Source organism: Scyliorhinus canicula, chromosome 9, assembly GCF_902713615.1.
Source record: "Scyliorhinus canicula chromosome 9, sScyCan1.1, whole genome shotgun sequence".
Taxonomy (NCBI): Eukaryota; Metazoa; Chordata; class Chondrichthyes; order Carcharhiniformes; family Scyliorhinidae; genus Scyliorhinus; species Scyliorhinus canicula.
The window spans coordinates 111776318-111799632 of record NC_052154.1 but is presented as its reverse complement, the minus strand read 5'-3'; the positions used below and the strand labels follow the sequence as shown (position 1 = coordinate 111799632).

The 23315-nt window shown below is 46.7% G+C and overlaps 1 protein-coding gene across 1 annotated transcript in view; it reads right to left on the bottom strand.

Moving 5' to 3' along the window:
- Positions 1-504: 504 nt before the first annotated feature.
- syt13 (synaptotagmin XIII) overlaps positions 505-23315 on the bottom strand; it is a 46171-nt gene continuing 23360 nt past the window's right edge. The window contains exons 3-6 of the mRNA XM_038806122.1: positions 19703-19837; positions 17499-17809; positions 15716-15839; positions 505-1363 (exon numbers count right to left, since the gene is read on the bottom strand). Coding sequence (XP_038662050.1) covers positions 1059-1363; positions 15716-15839; positions 17499-17809; positions 19703-19837 — 875 coding nt within the window. The 3' untranslated portion in view covers positions 505-1058. The remainder of the gene's footprint in view (positions 1364-15715; positions 15840-17498; positions 17810-19702; positions 19838-23315) is intronic.

Genomic DNA, 23315 nt, shown 5'->3' with positions numbered 1-23315 from the left:
TTGGCCGAGGGAGGGATTTATTGGGAGAGGGACGAGGGCAATCGAGAGGGGAGAGGTTAAGGAAAGGGAAAGATTAGATGGGGTTTGGAGAAAATCAAGTTTGCCTTGAGAGGGTCACTGTTAGGGTTCACCCGGAGGTGGCAACCGTTCGTCGACTTCTTCGTGGAAAATTAATCGTCAGCAGAAGGGTGGGGAGGGGGTTAGTTTAGCTTAGAGTAGGGGGTTGATAAAGGTGGGACCTGTAAGGGAGGTAGATGGCTTTTGCACTATGTTTACAGTTTCATGTACATTGTTTATTGTGTTATAATACCAAAAAATACCTCAATAAAATGTTTATTAAAAAAAAAGATTAGCGGGGGTTCATTTTCATGGTTCTATGCCTATTTCTTTCTCTTGTTAATTTATTGTTTTTGTATTTGGAGGGAGGGGGATACCGTTTTTCTTTGTTGTGATAAAATTTGTTGTTGAAAATTTGAATAAAAATTATTTAAAAAAAAAGATTAGGTGGGGTTTCTGGGTTACATGGTTAGAGTGGAGGTGTGGGTTTAAGGGGGTGTTCTTTCCAAGGCCGGTGCAGACTTGATGGGCCGTGTGGCCTCCTTCTGCACTGTAAATTCGATGAGATTGAGCAGAGTCTGGCAATGGTTATCTCACTGCAGTGGGACAAACACTCCTGCACCTTCTGGCATCATATTCAGGTAAGTATCTGCAAACGTATATTTATGGTGGCAGCCTTCAGTGGTTCCTTTAAGAACGGTTAGTTAGGCTGTGTGTAGGGCATCCCACTACTAATTCAGAGAATCCCAATTTTAAAAAGAGACTGTCAATAGGCCCAAAATGCATAACCAAAGGATCTAACTCATGTTTCAAACATGGGCTCCAAATGCCTCTTTGGTCACAAAGTTACCAATATGACAGTACATTTTAAGCATGTGATAAGCCCACTTTTTGCTTGGAAAGTGGGTCAGCGTCATCCAATTTCAAGGCCAATAGTACAGGAAAAGGGATCATGCTGGGTTCTTGAGGTTTGCCAGAAAATACGATGGAGCAGGAAGGGGTTATGCATGCAGTTTGTGCCACATTGCAACCTGTTTCCTGGGCTTATTTAGCATTTCCTGCCAATGACTTAGCTCCAAGTCCTGGGAATTCAGACCCAGGCTACATTTGCCCAGTAAGTGTTTTTGCCCTGTACAGTCCTGGTTCAACATCTCCAGCTCAAGGCAGGATTTAGACAGTAGTTCATAGGGCACCTCAAACATTATCATCTCGTTCCAGACTGGATTTATTTTGTGCTTCACATGTCCGGTATGTTTTTTCTTCAGCTTCAAGGACTGATGCATTAGGATGAGCTTGACCGATACATCTGCAAGAAATAAATCACAAATGATTGGAGTAGTGGCTGACTAACAGACTCTCCAGCTATATAGCACTGCCCTTATGTTAGGGAAGGGCAATAAATGCTGGCCTAGCCAGCGATGTCCACATCCGATAAATTAATTTTAAAAAGGCTAAGACCAAGAGTGACTTAAAGTTGGATCATTGTCGTGATATTCATTTTACATTGGGAATCTTTGCAATGGCGCTTTAAGGATCAAATTCTGTTTTCATCTGACAGTTCATTTTCTTCAATATTATTGTTTAAACGTGAATACCAATGGCGTAACCTGGGGAAACCCATTTGGTCTTGACCAATATTTAATCCTCAGATGATCTTGTCATTATTAAATTGGTGTTTGTAGAACCTTGTTGTGTACAAATTGCCTGACATGTTTCCTACATAACAGTAGTCAATAGACTTCGAAATTACTTCACTGGCTTCAAAGCACGCAAACCTCCCTTGAAGTTATTCAAGGAGTTGCAGAAATACAAGTCTTTTTTTAATGGGTTAACAGTCATCCCCCTCTTCTGGCTCAATGAATTCTAAGTGAAGTGAGTTTGTGGCATCGCCAACTCAATCCCCAGTGCACAAAGTAATGTAATAGTAATTTAAAATGCAGCGGTAACCTCACAGAAACGTCACAGGGAGCAAGCTGTCACAGAAGAGATCTTCTAAGTTGGTTTAAAGTGTGTCAGTGGAACAGAGCTGATGTACCTTGCTCTGAATGTGGGTATACTACATCTAACAATGAACCTGACATCAGAGGGGAGCTCCCAAAACTCCCCTCAGGTACAGACAGAAGAAAGAAACAAGAGATAACATTTCAGGTCCATGATATGTCTGATGATACATCACAGACCTGAAACATACTGGCCTGGCTTTTCGTAGAGCCAGGCTGACACCAAAGGCATTGAAAAATTGGCCGGTGAGATCCGATTCCAGGATTCCTACCCCCACTTCAGCACCAGTAATGTTTGTAGGTTTAAGTGCAGCTTCCAAGCCCGCTCCTATAGTCCCAACTTGGTCAGTGCCATTCCAAGGGTTGACATGAAATGAAATAAAATGAAAATGAAAATGAAATGAATGAAATGAAATGAAAATTGCTTATTGTCACGAGTAGGCTTCAAATGAAGTTACTGTGAAAAGCCCCTAGTCGCCACATTCCGGCGCCTGTTCGGGGAGGCTGTTACGGTCTCTTCCCACTGGAATTTGTGTGGAGTCAGACCAGCTTCTGGATGACTTATGGTTCTTCTGAGAAGTCAGGAATCATAGTCTGAATTCAAGAATATTTTGAAATGTCTGTTCAAGAATGTCTTTACCCCCCCCCCCCCATCTCCCTCTCCGAGTTGGACAGGACCCACCGGTCACTCCGGCCGAAACCAAAGGCGCATGAGCTTGGATAAATAGCAGGGGGAGAGAATGGATCATAGGATGTCCCTGTATGCTGATGATCTGCTGTTGTATATCTCCAATCCAGGCTCGTCAGTCATAGATATAATGGGACAGCTTCGGATATTTGGGGCTTTATCCACTACAAGTTAAATTTAGGAGTGTCTTGTGGTATCTTCTCTGGGGGCGGGAGTTGCCATTTTGGGTGGCAACAACCCACTTTAGGTATCTGGGAGTGCAGGTGGCTCAGACATGGCTCAGCTCCCTAAGTTGGACTTCACGAGTTTGGTGGGCAGGGTTAAGGCAGATTTGCTGAGGTGAAATAGCCTTCCCTTATCGTTGGCAGGCTGGGTGCAGGTGGTTAGGATAAATATTTTGCCATGGTTTGTATTGTTGTTTCAGTGCCTACCAATCTTTTTGCCGAAAATGTTTTTTATGGGGGTGGAGAGGCTGATTCTGTCGTTCATGTGGGTAGGTATGTTAGTAAGGATTAGGAGGACGGTGCTTCAGAGAGGACGACAATTGGGGGGCTTGGCCCTTCTGAGCTTGCTATACTACTGCTGGGCGGAGAACGCTGAGCAGGTGCGGGGCTGGAGTAGGGAAATGGTGGCTTTCTGGGTGAAGATAGAAGCAGGTTTTTGTAAGAGGTTGGGGTTGGTATTGGTGTCGCTTCTGTTTGCCCCAGCGAGGTATTCAGGGAGTCCGGTGGTGGTGGCCACACTGAAAATATGGAGGCAGTTTCGGCAGCACGAGAAGTTGGGGACGGGGTTGAAGTTGATGCCAATTCAGGGAACCATGGGTTTGAGCCTGGGAGGATGGATGCGAGGCTTCGGGGATGGGAGGAGCGAGGGGTGGTGGAAATAAAGGATCTGTTCCTAGAGGGATGGTTTGCGAGTCTAGAGGAGGGTGTTGTTGGTGATGCGGTTGGGTGGGTGGGTGGGTGGGGAAGGGGGGGGGGGGGTGGTCTCAGCAATTTATGGGAGGATTTTGGAGGAGGAATGGAGGAATTCTCTGAAAGGAATTAAGGCCAAGTGGGAGAGGGGTGTGAGGTGCTGTGGAGGTTGAATGCTTCAAACCTTATCTGTGAGACTGTTGTTGTTACAGCTGAAGGTAGCGCACAGAGCATACCTGACAAAGTTGAGGATGAGCCGGTTGTTTGAGGGGGTGGGGGATATTTGTGAGCTGTGTAGGAGGGGACAAGCCAATCATGTGCACATGTTCCTGGCCTGCCCAAAATTGGAGGCATTTTTGGGGTGGTTCTTCAGCACCATGTCGGCAATTTTACATGTGGACTTAGAGCCCAGTCCCCTAGGGGGTAATAGTCGTAGTGTCAAACTTGCCGGAGTTGCAGACGGGCACGGGGTCAGATGTTTTAGCCATCGCCTCGATAATGGCTTGCAGATGGGTCCTGTTGGGGTGGAGGTCAGCTTCTCTGCCTGGCCTCAGTGTAGCTGGGGGATCAGATGGAATTCTTGTATTTGGATAGGGTGAAATTTGCTCTGAGGGGGGTGGGTGAGGGCTCCCAAAGAGATGAGGTTTGTTTGTATTGATTTTTGGGAGCTGGTTGCTGCCAATTACTAGGGGGAAAGTGAGGGGAAGGTTGGGGGGGATATTTGGGGCAGGTTGGGAGGAGGGGTCCTAGGGTTTTGTTTAATTTTGGGTTGGTTTTATTTTGTAAATGTTATGTGTTTATATGTTTAATTGTTAAAATTTGATAATTTGAACAAAAATATATTTTTTTTAAAGGCGTAACCATGTCCCTTCCCTACCTCTTCCATAACTGGAATTCTCCAGCCATCCATTATGCAGACCTTTGGCGAGAGACCCATTCAGGAACAAACTGAAAATCCTATGTCTTGTCAGATTCATCCAATAACAAAACTGCCATAACCACAGACAGACTTGGCTCCTCCCATTAAATACATCATCTGTAACCCACTAAGATATGCCATGACCTGTTTAGCTAGGCTAAACACCACTGTATCGGCGCAGGCTGGGAGGGCTGAAAGGCCTGTTCCTGTGCTGTAATTTTCTTTGTTGTTTGTTCTTTATAAGACCATAAGTCATAGGAGCAGAATTAAGCCACTTGGCCCATCGAGTCTGCTCCGGCATTCAATCATGGTTGATATTTTCTCATCCCCATTCTTCTGCCTTCTCCCCATAAGCCCTGATCCCCTTATTAATCAAGAACCTATCTATCTCTGTCTTAAAGACAGTCAGTGAATTTACCACCACAGCCTCCTGCGGCAAAGAGTTCCACAGATTCACCACCCTCTGGCTGAAGAAATTCCTCCTCATCTGTGTTTTAAAGGATCATCCCTTTAGTCTGAGATGGTGTCCTCTGGTTCTAGTTTTTCCAACAAGTGGAAACATCCTGTCCACATCCACTCTATCCAGGCCTCGCAGTATCTTGTACGTTTCAATAAGATCCCCTCTCAACCTTCTAAACTCCAACGAGTACAGACCCAGAGTCCTCAAACGTTCCTCATATGACAAGTTCTTCATTCCAGGGATCATTCTTGTGAACCTTGTCATGTGAGAGTGCCTTTAAGAATTGGATGTTTAAGAAATGTACCTTTAAGAATTGAAGCTGATTATATTACTGAAGTGATGTCACGGGGGGGAGCTGAGCTCACTTCTGCTTTTTGGGAATTTTAGTTTCAGTTTGAAGAAAACTTGGGTGTGGCTGTGAGCTGCATTGCTGGTGATCTCTGCCATGAAGGACTATCTCTTAATCCTTTGGTGAAATCGGAATTGTAAAAAGGTCTCAGTATTGAATATAAATCTAATGTGCTTCTGTTTGAAGGATTTGTTAAGTCTTTTGGATATGTAAAGGAACAGTTTGCAGGATTGGGTAGTGTTGTATTATTTTCAGGGTTATCTTTGAAGTAAGGGGTGTTAAGAGATCCAATGTTTATTTAAAAGGTTAATTTGAGTTCATAGACTAAACATTGTTTTGTTTTTAAAACCACGTGTCCATAATTGTAAAAGTACACCTGGGGAACAAGCCGTGTGCTTCAAAAGCAACATCCATTAAAGGTGGGGGTTGGTTGAACTCCAAGATACATTTTGGGGTTCTGAAAACACCTCTCCCATAACAATCTCCTCTGGACCCTTTCCAAGTCCAGCACATCCTTCTATGGATATGGGGCCGGGTGAGATTAATAAAGTTTTTCAGGAGTTCCATGAGAGGTTTCATAGGTCAGAACGACCGGGGGAGGATCGAGGAATGCAGGAACTCCTGGATTATCTACACCCCAGGAAATTTCCTTCTATAAACAATATTCCATATGTAAGAGCGGCAAAGGTTAATAGATGAGATGTTGGGAGTGGACAGGAGGTATGCCGAGAAAGTGGATCCAGCACTGTTGGAAAAGAGGAAGGAATTGCAGGTGAGCTTTGACCGGCTGTCCACAAGGAAGGTGGTGCGCCAATTGAGGCAGGCGAGGGGAGGCGATCTACGAGTATGGAGAGAAGGCGCATGCTGGCAGGTCACCTTCGGAGGAAAGCAGCGGTGAAGGAAATTGTTCAGGTTTGGTATGGGACAGGGAAGTAGGTGGTGGCTCCAGATGAGATTAATAGGGTTTTTGAGGAGTTCTATGAGAGGTTGCATAGATCGGAACGACCGGGGGAGGATCGGGGAATGCAGGAACTCCTGGATAGTTTGGAATATCCGAGGTTAGGGGAGGGGGATAGGGCCACGTTGGAGGGGGTGATAGAGGAGCAGGAAATAAAGGACGCAATTGGTAAGACGCAGTCAGGGAAGGTAGCAGGGCCGGATGGGTTTCCGATGGAGTACGACAAAAAATTTAGGATTAAGGTGGCGCCGCTGATGCTGGGGATGTTTGAGGAGGCGATAGCGGAGGGGGTGTTGCCACAGACTTTGAGGCAGGCATCGATCTCCATGTTGCTCAAGAAGGATAAGGATCCGACAGAGTGTGGGTCGTATAGGCCCATGTCACTTTTGAATGTGGATGCAAAGATACTGCCGAAGATGTTAGCGGGTAAGTTAGAGAAGCGTCTCCCGAAAGTAATAGGGGAAGGTCAGTCAGGATTTGTAAGAGGGAGGCAGTTTTTTTCAAACATTAAGAGGCTTTTGAATGTAGCTATGGCACCGGTGGAGGGGAGAGAGACAGAGGTAGTCGTGGCACTGGACCCCGAGAAGGCCTTTGACCGGATAGAGTGGCGGTATTTGATTGCAGGTTTGGAGCGGTTTGGGATTGGGGTGCGCTTTGTGGATTAGGTAAACTTACTTTACAGGGAGCCGAGGGCAAGAGCCGCAAGCATTATATGAATTCTGGGTATTTTGCTCAACATCGAGGGACCAGGCAGGGGTGCGATTGAGCCTTTGGCCATTACGCTGAGAAATCCGGGGGTGTGGAAGGGGATTGTGCAGAGGTGGGGGGTGGGTGGGGGTGGGGTGGGGGGGGGTAGTGTGGAGCACAGGGTATCCTGTATGCAGACGACTTGCTACTTTATGTGTCAGAACCGAGTGCGTCGATGGGTGGTATACTAGAGATGCTTCGAGTGTCTGGGTCTTTTTGGGGGTATAAACTAATGTAGATAAAAGTGAATATTTTGTGGTGTCCTGGCCAGAGGTGGGAGCAGGTGTTGGGGGGGGGGGGGGAGGGGCGCTGCGCTGCCATTCCGTAGGGCGGCAACCCATTTTAGATACCTGGGGGTGCAGGTGGCACGAGATTGGGGGGAGCTCCGTAGACATAACATAACTATTTGGTGGGGAGGGTGAAAGCGGATTTGGAAAGATGGGATTGCCTTCCTCTATCGCTGGCAGGTCGGGTGCAGGCAATTAGGATGAATCTATTGCCCCGGTTTTTGTTTATTTTTCAATGCCTGCTTTTCCTTTTATCAAAGGCATTTTTTAAGGAAGTAAAAAAGATGATAACCGTGTTCATTTGCGGGTGGAGTCGGGGTGGGGGGGGGGGGGGGGGGGAGGTGGCTAGGATTAAGAAGGTGCTGTTGCAGAGAGGACGGCAGTCAGGGGGCTTGGGTCTCCCAAATTTATTGTATTATTACTGGGCAGCGAATGCTGAGAAGGTGAGGGGCTGGGAAGAGGGAGGATTGCCAATGGGTGAGAATGAAGGAGAGTCTATGCAGGGGGTCGGGGTTGAGTGCGTTGGCAACACCGCCACTCCCCATGGGCCCGGGGAAATATTCAGGAAGTCCGGTGGTAGTGATGACGCTGAAGATCTGGAGGCAGTTATGCCAGGACTTTGGGTTGTGGATAGGGTCAAGGGAAATGCCGATTCGAGGCAATCATAGATTCGAGCCAGGAAGATACAATGAAAATTTTCGGAGATGGGAGGAGAGGGGATTTAGGGTATTAAAGGATTTGTTTCTGGGAGGCCAGTTTGCGAAGTTGGAGGAGCTGGGGGAGAAATATGGGTTGGGGCAGGGGGAAATGTTTCGGTATATACAGGTCCGAAATTTTGCCAGGAAGGAGGTACAGAGCTTTCCGATGGCGCCGGACCCCACACTGTTGGAAGAGATATTGATGACAGGGGGAATGGAAAAGGGGCGGGGTGGGGCGGCTGTTGCCGATTTATGGGGTGATTCTGGGGGAAGATAATGTATCGCTAGAGAGGATTAAGGCTAAGTGGGAGTTGAGGGAGGATATTGAGGAGGAGTCATGGTGTGAGGTGCTCCGGAGGGTGACTGCGTCAACTTTGTACGTAAGGTTGGGGCTGATAAAGTTGACGGTGGTGTAGAGGGCGCACCTCACAAGGGCAAGGATGAGCCGACTCTTTGAGGAAGGTGAGAGGATGTTTGTGAACGGTGAGGGGGGCCCCCACTAATTGGGTTCATATGTTTTGGTCCTGTCCAATATTGGAGGGAGGTCTTTAGGGTAATCTCAGAGGTGGTGCACGTGAGACTCGAACCCGGTCCACTCGAAGCCGTATTCGGGATGTCAGATTGGCCGGGGTTGGAAGTGGGTGCGGAGGCAGATGTCTTAGACTTCACCTCGCAAATTGGCCAAAGGCGTATTCTGTTGGTGGTGGGGGGGTGGGGTTGGGGGGGGGGGGGGGGGGGGGTTGGAATGTATAAGTTATTGATGATTCTTTTTCATTGGTGTTTTGTATTCAAAATGTTGGGAGCTGTTTGAGGGTGGGTGGGATAAGGGGGTTGTTGGTGGGGGTTGCTGTTGTATTTGTTGTTATCGTTGATTATCTATTGTTGTAAATTATGATGAAAATGTGAAAAAGGAGAATAAAAATATTTTTTTTAAAAGATATCCATATGTAAACAAGTAAAATGGTTAAAATCAAAAGAGTATTTCACTTGTACAACTCTTTAATTACTGCTTTAATAGACACACAGCCTTTATGTATTTTAAACTAGGGTTATTAATAACATTACTGGAACAAAATATAAAATACAATATATAACAATTTCCTACATTCATCACACAGATATTGATGAAACAAAACAAAAAAAGAGTAACTTATTAACAATGTTAATCAAAACATACACTCAGTGTCTATCTGTTGCAATAGGACCCCTGCTAGGCTAATCCATTAGTGAGTCTTGGAGTTCAGCCAAACATTCATAATGAGGCCATCTGGGAAATGTATGAGGAGAGACTGACGGCCTATCTTTACAGAGCAAAAACTGCATGTGACAGGGTCATTTAATCAAGATGGATGTGCTGAGATGGGAAATTCCCCTACATAAGCTAGCCACCTCGATAGAGAAAATCTGGCCCTTAATTGCTTCTCTCTCCAGACCAACTGAGTATTTCCAGACGTTCCAGTTCTTATTTCAGAATTCCAGACTCTTCGGTACTTTGTATACTGTTACTCCTCTCTTGGGTAAACAGAAATGTCGTTCATAAGATATGTTCAGGTGGAGAAAATCCTTTGACCTATTCAATCTCATTCTACTAAATGCCAACCCTACAACTTTTAATATCCACCTGAACAGTCAGATTTAAATAACTCATATAAAGGGCATCTCTTCTGAAGGACAAGTCTTCTAATAATACTGCAATGGAGCATTTAGCTTAGATTGTGCATTCAGGTCTCTGCATAGAACTAAAACCCATGACTATGACCATGAGTGAGATCAACTCACATTTAATTTTCCAAAAAAACTGAGGGGATGCCTTTTAATTCTTTTAGCATTTTGCCCAAATTGAATTTCTGCATGTACTGAATTTGGTTTATGCTGTTGCTGGGTGGAAACGTTTGAGCTTCCTTGCACCAATTTATTTAGTTTTCTGCTAGAGAGTAAGAGCTGTTTCATATGAGGCTTCTGTTGACAAGTTAAACACAAAATGGTCAAATGCACCGAGGATTAATAACGCAGCAGCCGTTGTCATTCCTCACCTTCTGCATATGCATTCACAATAGGTGGGATTTTCCACTTGGAGGCTGGTGGGTGAAAAGTGAGGACAAGTGGGGGGGGGGGGAGGGGCTTTCCTGGTTCTGGGAGAGAGGAGAGGGGGTTAGGGTGGAGGTGCGGGAGATGGGTCGGACACGGCTGAGAGCCCTGTCGGCCACCGTGGGTGCGAAACCACGATTAAGGAAGAATGAAGACATGTCAGCAGCACGGTTTTGGAAAGTGGCATCATCAGAACAGATGCAGTGGAGGCGAAGGAACTGGGAGAATGGGATGGAGTCCTTACAGGATATGGGGTATGAAGACCTGTAGTCCAGGTAGCTGGGGGAGCCAGTGGGTTTGTAATGGATACTAGTGGACAGTGAATCCCAGAAATTGAAATAGAAAGGTCAAGGAAGGGAAGTGTCGAGATGGACCATGTGAAGGTGAAAGACGGGTAGAAATTGGAAGTTTAATTAATGCATTTTTCCAGGTCCAGACGGGAACATGAAGTGGCACCGAAAAAGTTGTTGATGTACAGATAAAAGAATAGTGGGATGGGGCCATAGTAGGATTGGAACAAGGAATGTTCCAGAAAGAGACAGGCAAAAGTGGGACACATGCGGATACCCATAGGTACAGCTTTGGTCTGGAGGAAATGAGACATGTTAAAAGAGTAATTGTTGAGTGCGAGGACAAGTTCAGCCAGACGAGGAGAATGTTGGTGGATGGGGATTATCCAGGCCTCTATTTGAGGAGGAAGCAGAGAGCCCTCAGACCATCCTGGTGGGGAATAGAGGTATAGAGAGATTGGACATCCATAGTACAGAGGAGGCGGTTAGGGCCGGTGAAATGGAAGTTGTTGATATGATGTAGGGCATCGGAGGAATTGCGAATATGGGTGGGAAGGGACTGGGCAAGAGGAGAGAGTAAATGAGATTGGTGGGACAGGAACATGCTGACACGATGGGCCTACTGGGACAGTTCTGTTTGTGGATTTTGGGGAGGAGGTAGAAGCGGGATGTCCAGGATTGGGAGATTATGAGGTTGGTCGCTGTGGAGGGAAGATTTCCAGAGGAGATGAGGTCAGTGACAGTCCTGGAAACAATGGCTTGATGCTCGGTGATGGGAGTCATAGTCCAGGGGGAGGTAGGAGGAAATGTCTGAGAGTTGGCATCCAATCTCTGTGAGGTAGAGATTAGTGCCCCAGATAATAACTGCCCCACCCTGGTCGGCGGGTTGATGACAAAGTCAGGGTTGGACCTGTGAGAGCAGAGTGCAGCCAGTTCAGGAGACAGATTAGAATGGATGAGGGAGCAGAGAAACTGAGACAGTCAATGTAACGCTGATAGTTCTGAATGAAAAGATCAAGAGCAGGTAAGCGGCCGGAGGGAGGGGTCAGATGGAGGGAGGATACTGGAGGTGGGTAAAAGGATCTTTTGAACGGGGGGGAGGACATCTGCCCGAAGAAGTGAGCAAGGAGACGAAGGCGGCGGAAGAAGAGTTCAGCATCGTGTCGAGTCCGAAACTCATTGAGGTGGGGGCCTAATGGTATGAAGTTGCATCCTTTGCTGAGTACAATACATTCACCCTCAGAGAGGGAAAGGTCAGAGGTATGGTGAATACATGGCAAGGGCAGTGGTTAGAAGCGATGGGATCCAAGGGGTGGGAAGGACTGGATAATTAGAGAAATTGGCCAGGATTCTCTATCCCAAATTTTCTCCACTACCGCTGCCATCAAGAAGAAATAATGTGATGCTCAGCCAAAACTCCAATCACTAGCAGGAACAGAGAATTCCATTGCTGTGAAGAAATGGAGAATTCCACCCATTGGGCTGGATTCTCCGCAGCCCCGCGCCAAAATTGCATTCGGTGCAGAGGCAGAGAATCCAATTTCACGCCGAAATCGGGCCCGGCGCCAGCCCGCCGATTCTCTGAGACCCGAGAATTAGCGTGATGTGGAGTACGCAGCATGGCTGGGGGCCCATTGCCGGACGCCCGTCAGCGATCCTCCGCTCCCAACCGGCCGAGTTCCCGACGGCGTGGAACTAACCACATATTGCTGGTCGGAATACTGTCGTGGAGGCTGCGGACTTTGACGGCGGCCACCCTGGTAGGGGGCGGGGTGTTCGGACACCGGGGGGGTCTTAGAGGTGGCCGGGGTTAAGATTCGGGCGGTCAGGTCCTCGGGCGCGCGGCCGATCGGGGGGGGGGGGGGTTTAATTTTTCAGTCTTCTTCCGCAGTCCGGGTCCGCCATGGCGTTCGGTGCGGCCGCTGGAGGCCGCCACCGTGGGCATGCGCGGACTCAAATCCTGAATGCAGGTACCCCTATCCGCAGCTAAAGCTGCGTGAATTACTCCCTGCTAGCCCCCTGTAGGGCATTGAATTAGCTGTACTTTTTTGCAGGAATCTCTAGAGTAAAACTCCAGCATTTGTACGCCGGCGTGGGGCTATCGTCCCATTTTGGGAGAATCCAGCCCCTTGTGTTTAGACTTTGGTAAACAGGTGAGGGGATCTGATTGGGATAATTGGGCTAGATTCTCCCAAAATGAGACTATGCCCCCATGCCAGTGTAAAAACGGTGGAGAATTACTCCCCAAATTTCTATTAAAAAGTTGAACTAATTCGATTCCCTGCAGGGGGCTAGCAGGAACCCGGAGTAACTCTTGCAGCTCTACCTGCGGATACGGGTCCCCGTACTTCCGGTTCGGAGTCCGCGCGTACGCACAGTGGCGGCCTACAGCCGCCGTGCCGGGTATCATGGCAGACTCGGACCACGGAGCCACACAGAGAAAAGAGATCCCAGCCGCGCACCCGAGCCTGAAACCGCGCAGATTCAATCCCCAGCCGCCTATAAGGACTCCCTGGCCTCCCATCCCCCCAACCAGGGCGGCCGCGGACTGAGGCGCAACTGCCACGCAAGCATCCCGACCGGCAATAGGTGGTTAGTTCCACGCCTCTGGAATTTGGCCTGTTGGGAGCAGAGGATTGCTGGGCAGGCCTCTGGAAACGGCCCGTCCGGTGGCGCAGGGTACTCTGCGGTCACGCCGATTTTTGGGGTCCGGAGAATCACCGGACCGGCACCGGACATGATTATGGTGTGAAAGTGGATTCTCCCCTGCGTCGGCCGCAATTTCAGCACGGGGCTGTGGAGAATCCAGCCCAATATAATTAATCAGAGGAGCCAGGTCTGTAGCAGGCAGTTTAGCTTTTAGTTTTGCTAGGAGTTTTAAGCTCTCTCTTTGAGCAGTATTTCCAATAAATCCCTATACAAGTGAATAGCAAGTAACTCTGTGCTTGCTAACCTTATTTGTAAGTGGCTCTTTACCCGTGATGGTAGTAAAAGGGTTTCCTTTTATCTTAAGAATAGATTAACTTAATTGAAAAGCTATTTTCTGTGGCATTACATGTGTTTAATCCTGTGTTAGGAATAAAGTTTGTTTTAATGTAAAAGATCAAATACCTATTGGTCAGTGGAATCACCCCTGGAGCGACTTATCCTTCCCTCACAGTTTTGCAAAGTGTTTGGGGTTCTTGTCTAGCATCTTAACAAATATTGGGGTCTGGCCAAGAAATAGAAACATAGAACATAGAAGCAGAAGGAGGCCGTTTAGCCCTTCGAGTCTGCTCCGCATGATCATTATGATCATGGCTGATCATCAAGTTCAATACTCTGACCCCGCCTTCCCTCCATATCCCTTGATCCCTTTAGCCCCAAGAGCTATATCTAATTCTTTCTTGAAATTACACAACGTCTTGTCCTCAACTACTTTCTGTGGTAGCGAATTCCACAGATCCACCACTCTCTGGGTGAAGAAATTTCTCCTCACCTCAGTCCGAAAAGGTTTACCCCTTATCCTCAAACTATGACCCCTAGTTCTGGACTCCCCCACCATCAAGAACATTCTTTCTGAATATACCCTGTCTAATCCTGTTAGAATTTTCTAAATTTCTAGGAGACCCCTCTCACTCTTCTAAACTCTGATTAAGTTATTCCTAACCTATTAATGTCTCCTCATATGACAGTCCCAGGAATCAGCCTGGTAAACCTTCGCTGCACTCACTCCATAGCAAAATCATCCTTCCTGAGATAAGGACATCAAAACTGGACACAACACGCCGAGTGTGGCCTCACCAATGCCCTATATAATTGCAGTAAAAATCTCTATTCCGATACTCAAATCCTCTCGCTATGAAGGCCAACATACCATTCACCTTCTTTACTGTCTGTTGTATCTGCGCGCTTACTTTCAGTGACTGATGCACGAGGACAGCAAGATCTCGCTGAGTATCCATCTGTCTCCATTTACACCCATTCTAATAATAATCTGCCTTCCTATTTTTGCTACTGAAGCGGATAACCTCACATTTGTCCACATTATACTGCATCTGCCATGCATGCGCTCATTCACTCAGCCTGTCCAAATCCCACTGAAACATCCCTGCAACCTCCTCACAGTTCACCCTTCCACCCAACTTTGTATCATCTGCAAACTTGGAGATAATTAATTTAGTTCCTGAGTCCAAATCATTAATATATAATGTGAACAGTTGGGGTCCTCACACAGATCCCTGCGATGCCCCACTAGTCACTGCCTGATAAACAGAAAAAGTCCCATTTATTCTAACTTTTAGCTTCCTATTTGTTGACCAGCTTTCTATCCATCTCAACACACTACCTGTAATCCCACACACTTTAACTTTGCATATTAATCTGCTATGTGAGACCTTGTAGAAAGTCTTCTAAAAGTCTAAACCACATCCACCGGTTGTCCCTGCTCAACTCTACTAGTTACACGTTCAAAGAATTCTAGTAGATGTGTCAAGCATGATTTTCCTTTCATAAATCCATGCTGACTGCCTAATTACCCCATTGCTTTCTACATGTTGTGCTATAAAATCCTTGATAATGGACTCCAGCAACTTCCCTGCTACCTACTTCCCTAGATGGTGCAATCCTCCTTCGGGAAGGCAAGACGTGTCCATCTGCTCTGCCTCACTGCAAGTTTGGTTGCCATTGGCCAAACGACACTGATTGTGAAACATCTGCAGCTGCATTGACAGAATCCTCCGCTTCACCGGCAGGGCACTCAAGCCTGCGGATTTTGCGACAGCGTGGTGGTGCCCACAATGGGAAATCCCATTGGCCGGCTGCTGGGATGGAGGATCCCGCTGCCGGTGACGGCATGCTGCACCAGAAAACGGATGAGGCGGGACGGAGAATCCAACCCCTGAAAAGAACTGCAACCTTTATTGTGAAGACAGAAAAACAGTGGTCATGGGTGAAATGCATTAGTTCTGAAATAGCTGAAGAATAGGCAGTGAGGTGGCACATGCTATATGATAATCGCCTGATTTATGTTTGCATCTGAGCTGGACCTGAGGAGGATAGAGGAAGAGGCCAAATCTGAAGAGATGGTACTGAGCTTACCACTAAAATAACCAGCAGGGTAGCTGGTAGAAGACTGCTCATCATTACCACAGAGGACATGACATGGTGCAGACTGTCACACACAAAGAATAAATGGGCAAATTCTTGAAATATGACATAAGAATGCTTTTTTCTAAATGAGTATACACATGTATATATAAACGAATTGATTGTCTTTTACCGATCAAATCTTTCAGCTTGTCTGAGTTTAAGTGTCGCGCCTTCATAACGACAACAATCAGACGGCTGGCTGCCGGAAGGTAGTTGATGGAAAGCAAAATCTCACCAGGCGATGTTACCGAATCCTAGAAAACAAATCACTGGTGACAATTCAAAGAAGTTTTAATCATCAGTGTTAGCTGCTCCCCAGGGCAGTTTCTTCTCTTGTCAAAACAATTTTATCCAGGTACATTCATAGAAAAATCACATTGTAATTCCAAGGTAATGTGCTAAATATAGATTAGACAGCTCAATAGAGCTACACTTAGTCACTCTTCTATTGAATTTTCTAGCATTGAACTGCACAATAATTTGAAAGCTGAGCAGAGCTTCTCGGCCAGTTTCCGGTTTTACTTCTGGGACCTATAAACACTTCAGAATCACATGCAGTTGAATGCAAGCTAATTGGATTTTCATCAGTCCTTCTTCGAGAAAGGGAGATAAACATGTTTACAGGTCCCATATGCCCAGTGAAAGATTTTATACTTCAATTATTTTTAAGCAGACATTGAAAGGTTGATTTTATGTACTAGGCAAAAGCTAAAAAATTGCTGAAGGATCATAAAAGTATATTTATTGTCCACAGCTGAATATTTAAATGTGATTCCTAAACTCGCTTTGACTAGTTGTTCAGGGTGTGAATTCCATATTCAGTGTCATGCTGCTCCATGAGGCTGTGACAATTGAAAGGCAGGCTTGGGGGCTGGCTGGGAATAATTAACTCCCTGCACTGTACTCCCTCACCCTCCCACAGAGCATGGGTGGGGACCAGAGTTGGACACACTACTAATGTGTTTCAGAAAGGTGAAGGTCTCAGCAGAACAACAGCCTGTCTTCCAGGCTAGGATTGGAGCATTACATGGAGAAACTGTAATATATGGTCAAGGAAAGACACCTTAGAGTTCAAGTCACACCCCCTCAGATCCATTGTATCAGCTTGTGTGGTGAACACTGACTCATGGAATTGTTGTAAGTGAGAGCTGAACCTGTCTCTGTATGGAACAGAGATCACCTGGTAAATAAGGCAAGCACTGTATGGCATTAATCAGATGCATCATGGTTTTTTCTAATGGGCTAAGTGGACGAGAGCTATTTTCCTGTCTGTCATTATTTATAATAATAATAATCGTTATTCGTGTCACAAGTAGACTTACATTAACTCTGCATCAAGTTACTGTGAGTAAATTCCCTAGTCACCACACTCCGGTGCCTGTTCGGGTACACAGAGGGAGAATTCAGAATGTCCAATTCACCTAAAAAGCACGTCTTTCGGGACATGTGGGAGGAAACCGGAGCACCCGGTGGAAACCCACACAGACACAGGGAGAATGTGCAGACTCTGCACAGACAGTGACCCAAGCCTGGAATCGAATCTGGAACCTTGGCACTGTGAAGCAACAGTGCTAACCACTGTGCTACTGTGCCACCCTACAAAGTAAGACAAGAGATGGCTAAGGACACACCTGTAAGTGTAAAGATACAGTACATCCTTTTATTAACGTTTAGCATTACAGTACGAGGCAATTAATTTTTCTTTTTAAAAAGAATCTTCAGAAAATCAAGATACATTTACAGAACCTACAAATACTTCCTGTTGGCTCAACTAGTCCCATTAATGATTCAGAAGCTGAGCTTCCTTGCAGCATTCGCTTACGCAGAGGTCTGTGGTCCCAGAGACGTCACAGTGACATGCATTACAATCTCAGTAAGCAGGCTGAACTGAAGAGAAGGGGGAAAAATGATACCTTTTCTGGGGCCTTCAGGTTTATCCAGCTATTGGTTATTGCGTCCACAGCTACGTCAGACAGGTTGAGTTGTGCTTCCCCCACACAGTTATGCCTGGAATACTTATTACAGCTGTAGATGGCCAATGTTAAAGTCCCCTCCTGCACGTGTTCTGCTGAGACCGGGAATATTAGAGTCTCCTGCCACACTGGGTATAAGGACTGAGTTTGGTTGGAAGTTTCAGCCTTGGCTTTTCCAAGTTTTGTGACCAAGGTGCCTACCACATAGGTGTCGCAGTTATTCATGTTTTCCACTGTATCTGCATACTGAGCTAGAGAACAAGGACAGAAATTTAAAGGAAAAGACAGTTAGAATCTGGATTGATGGCAGATTACTTTGTATGAGATTTAATGCTCATCGCTCCTGAGGAATGGCTTTGCATGAAGCTAAAATAGTCACTAGTGCAGTGGAGGTTTTTTTGGGCTCTCACTTTTTTCAAATTTCTCCATTTTACCAGTATTTTAATTATACTAAATAAAGAAACCAGATTTAGAGCTACAAATGACAGCTGCCAAATTTCAAAATGGTGTCAGTAATGCCGGAGGGTGTTGGCATTCTGGGGTGCAGCCTTAGTGAAGTCCTGGCCACCAATTGATGATTTTAATACCCTTCACCAAAGCGCACACATTTGCAACAATCTCGCTGTGGTAGAATATTAAACAGCCACAGGATGTGGCTTTTAAAACAGATTATAAGAAGTAAATGATAAGTTGCCGCAGGTCAGTGAAATAATGGGAGGTTTAAATAAGTTTCTTTACACAGAGGGTAATTAGAAAGCAGTGTTGATGGAACAGAATTTGTAAGTAATTTTAAAAGAGTAACGTATACGAGTAGTGAGAAAGGATTAGATGGGGTAGTTCATATAAAGAAATCCAGCATGGATTTGAATGTGTAAATGGCCTCTTTCTGTTTGTGTTTTTATGATCGTACCAGATTGCTTTTATGGGATCTTGCACAAATTGACAAATCATGTCTGACAGCAGAACAACAGTTCAAAGGTAATTTATTGGCTGTCCGGCACATTGAGACATCCTGTGAATGAGAAAGGTACTACGTGCAAAATACAAGTTCACCCATCCTAATTTCCTTTTCCCAGAATGCTGAAGAAAATGAAAGGGGGAGACTATGCTGGGGCACCATTGTGCCTGACTCGGGAGTACCATTGGGTCAGTTCACTGCTCTAGCCTTTCTCAAACGGCAGGCACAAGGACACCAGGGAATGGAAGAAAACAAAAATGGGGGAAACTATTGCAATGACCATTCCGTGAACCACAGTGGATGGCAGCATTACAGTGCTGAAGTAGCTTCTCATTGCAAATGGGAAACCACAAAAACCAAGGTTTAAAAAAAAATAATTTAGAGTACCCAATTTTTTTTTTCCAATTAGGGGCCAATTTAGTGTGACCAATCAACCTATCCTGCACATCCTTGGATTCTGGGGGCGAAACCCATGCAAACATGGGGAGAATGTGCAAACTCCACATGGACAGTGACCCAGGGCTGGGGTCAAACCCGGGCCCTTGGCGCTGTGAGGTAGCAGTGCTAACCATGTGCCTCCATGTTACCCCCACAAACACCAAAGTGACTGGAGTGATTGGAAACTCTACATCTGCAACTGTTCTGGAACAAGAGGAGGCTAGTCTTCAAAGGAGGTAGTGGAACAAAAATGTTGTTGCTATGGGCATCCCTCCGATTGCTATTGCTTTCAGATACTGTTTGGAAGCCATGATTGAACTTGAAGATGGTGTTAACAGTGACAGATCCACACATGGTAGTGCCACGACAATGTTGTCATTGTGAATTTCTGCAAAAACAAATTCTCATCTCAGTTATGGTAGGAGGGCCGAGGTGTGATGAGCAGATGCTAGGCAGATAATGCTGGATGGTGGACTTGAGCAACCCAAAGATGGGGAAAGAAAAATGAATCTTTGACAATATACGGATTATATGTGTGTTCCTGTACACCACCATGCTGAAAGGTGTGTAAAGTTGTGTCTAACCGGCAATATAGCAATATCATCCAACAGCAGTGATCACATTGCCATGTATAATTGTATGGTAAGTTATAGCAAAACACTCTGCTCTTCTAGTGTGAAGTACTTATTACTGTAGCAACCACTTCCTTTACATTGTGCTCTTAATAGTATTGAACCATATGTTGCACCTTCAACAATGGTGAGATGTAGTTCCGACTTCTGGTAGTTATATTTAATTGCATAATGCAGTTTCATAGCCTCTGTCCAATTCTCAGATAGTCCACCTTCCAGATCGGGTGATAGAGGAGTAGCATCAACAGCAGCTGACATTTAATCAGAAAGAAGGAATAGTCGTGAGTTGTGGTTCAGATAATGTATGAGGAAACATATCTAACACAATACTACCACAGTTCACCCATTATCAACCAACCTAAGCAGTCTCAGTCATCTCTAACCCCAGTACATTGTCCTTTGACTGCCTATGAACTGTAATGATTTTGGAATTAGTCAAAATTCCCTTTATCATAGCCTAATATCTTGTGAAGTTTTACCTGTCAAACTGATCTCCAAGATCCTGCATGAGAGGCCAAAATTGAATGACGTGTATCTCACACTAACCATGGGCAGCACAATATGGGCCACATGTACCTATCTGTAAAAGACATGTATAAATAATTACCCAAACAGGGTAACTCCTTGAGACACAGAGGGCAGCCCTTGCACAGAAAATGACAATATAGACTCACCTCACTGAATATAATACTGGAAGAAGCATTCCTACTTTTCCATGTTCCACATTTAGGAAAGTATGGGCGGAATTCTGAGCCCGCGTTAGCTGTCAGCATAAACGGTGATGCGGGCCAAAGATCGAGGGCATGATTTACCGACCAAATTGCTGTGTGTTTTTAGGTGACGGAGACAGCCCACCACACACTTAACGCCGTCCAACCTCTGAAAGAGTACCGTACATGATACCCAAGAGTTGTAAACACCCCCTCCCCCCTCTGCAACTCCTCCCCTTCACTGCCTCTTGTAAAACTCCTCCCCCCAACCTCGGTTCCTCCCCCCAACTTTCCACCCCAGCTAGACCCCTCGGACCCTGTTCTGCCAGGCTCCGATGGCCGCAGCCCCTCCCCCCACCTCACTCCCGTTCACTGGCCGGCTTAAACCGGCCAGCGTGGAGGCCCCCGCCGGATCCCTTTCCCCCTTGCCCGGCCCTAGGAAAGCCCAGAAATCCCCTTTTAGCACACAAACCCCGCATATCCACCTACACCCCAAAGAGCCCTCACTTCGAGTGAAAGTCCCATCACTTCCCTTGTCCAAATATATACAACATTGGCTCCTTTAGCCCATACACACGCATGCAGTGAAACAAAAAAGAAGAAAATACAGTCATGAGGTTACATCGGCACATGGCCATTTCTCAATTTCTCAGTTCTGCCACAGTCCTTCTGCCTTCGCAAACTCCTCCGCTGCTTCTGCCGTTCCAAACTAAAAGTCCTTGAGCTTGTAAGTCACCCTCAGCTTCGCTGGATATGCAATGGCGCACTGCACCTTGCTAATGTACAGTGCCCTCTTCATCCGGTTGAAAGCCAACCCGCCTCCTCGCCAGCTCCACCGTAAAGTCCTGGTATACATGTATACCAGTTCCAGCCCACTGCACCACCCGCTTCTGATTGGCCCAGCACAGGACCTTCTCCTTCACACTGTGCCTACGGAAGCACAGAGTCAGTACCCTTGGCGGCTCACTTGCCTTTGGTACAGGCCTCCACGACCGATGAGCCCGATCCAGTTCATAATGGGAGGGATCCTCCCCCTCCCCCAATAGTTTCACCAGCATCGCGGCAAAATACTCAGTCGGCCTCGGCCCTTCAACTCCTTTGGGCAGCCCCACAATCCTCAAATTCTGTCACCTGGATCTGTTTTCCAGGTCTTCCATTTTTCCTCGCAGATCCTTGTTCATCTCCATCACCTTCCGTATCTCCTTCCCCATCGAGTTAAGTTGATCACCGTGCTGCAATAATGTCTCCTCCACTTCCTTCAGCATCTCCCCTTGCTCCTGCACCTCCGCCATTGCGCTCGCCACCGCCATCGTCACCGGGGAAATCGCCTCCTCCACCAGCACACTCAAAACCTCCCTCATCTCCTTCCTCATTGTCTCCATGTATTTTGTAAACTGCCTTTCGAATTCCGCAGCCATCACCTTAGTTATTTCTTCACCCGTAAGCAATGTGGCCTCTCCTGGTGCTCCAGCCTTCATTTTCCTTGGTGACCCCGCGGTGACCTTTCCACCCCCCGACGGACCTTCAGCTGTTTTTTTTTACGGCCGTTTATTGCTCACCCTCGACATTTTCCTTCACTGCGCCTTCACTGTGCCTCCTCTGTGACTTCTCCCTGCTTTTGCCGCCTCCGTGGACCGTGGGACCGGGCTTAAAGCCCCGAAAATGCCGTTCCCAAACGGGAGCCCTCCGTTGTGCGGCTGCCTCCCGCCCGCCATCACCGGAAGTTCCCGGGAATGAAGATTAAATTTAAGGATCAATTTGAATGTGAATTTGGAGTAGAGAGGTTAATCAGGTGGGCCTCGCCTCCACATGAGGAAGCAGCTTCTCAAATAACATCCCTGACCCTTCCTACAGGAGTCAATTATGCCCGTCAAATCAGCATTGCAACGTATGATTGTGCCACTGGTTGGCACCAACTATTAATCCTTTGTGAGCTGAACTCCCAAGCATTGAACTCTATGGCTTACACTCATCTCCTCATAAGAGAGGTGACACAGCTCCAGGGTCCCAGGTTCGATTCCCGGCTTGGGTCACTGTCTGTGCGGGGTCTGCACGTTCTCCCCGTGTGTGCGTGGGTTTCCTCTGGGTGCTCTGGTTTCCTCCCACAGTCCAAAGATGTGCAGGTTAGGTGGATTGGCCATGATAAATTGCCCTTACTGTCCAAAATTGCCCTTAGTGTTGGGTGGGGTTACTGGGTTATGGGGATAGGGTGGAGGTGTGGGCTTGGGTAGGTTGCTCTTTCTAAGAGCCGGTGCAGACTCGATGGGCTGAATGGCCTCCTTCTGCACTGTAAATTCTATGAAATCTGACACAGGTTTAGATCCCAATACAAAAGGGCAAAAGGTAACAGAACTCATCAGGCAGCCCTGAAACAGGAAGTGTTGCATCCCCGGGAAGTCAGCACACAGGTCACTTCTCAGTGGACATTCTGAATTCTCCCTCAGTTTACTCGAACAGGTGCTGGAATGTGGTGCCGGGGATTTTCACAGTAACTTCATTGCAGTGTTAATGTAAGCCTCGTTGTGACAATAATAATAAAGATTATTATTATTCAATCTATATATGTGCCCTCAGCCCTCACCCTTGGGGTGGGGGTTCTGCCGGGCACTCAGGTTCTCCAAGGTAGATGCCCATCTGACGGGTGGAGTTGGGAGAGGATTATTTGAGCACATGGCCATTGTGTTAGAGTGTAAGAGGGTGTAGCTCATTGGAAAGCCACAAACCTAGGGGAATTTTTGCATGGGTGGATGTCCCATGTCTTGACAGGGCAATGGGTGAGGGCATTGGCAGGACTGCTTATTGCTCACAGATCTGTCTCCTCCTTCTTGGGGTGTGAGGATGATGGAGCCAGTGGAGCTGGCTGTGCTTCTGGTTGCTTTGGAACTTGAGAAGACGTCAACATGCAGCTGCACGTGGACAGGACCAGCGCCCTGAAGAGGAGGAGATCGCAGGGCCCACTGAGTTACCAGGAGGCCCAGCCACACATTGAGGTGGCTCGGAGGAGACACTATCGGGTAGG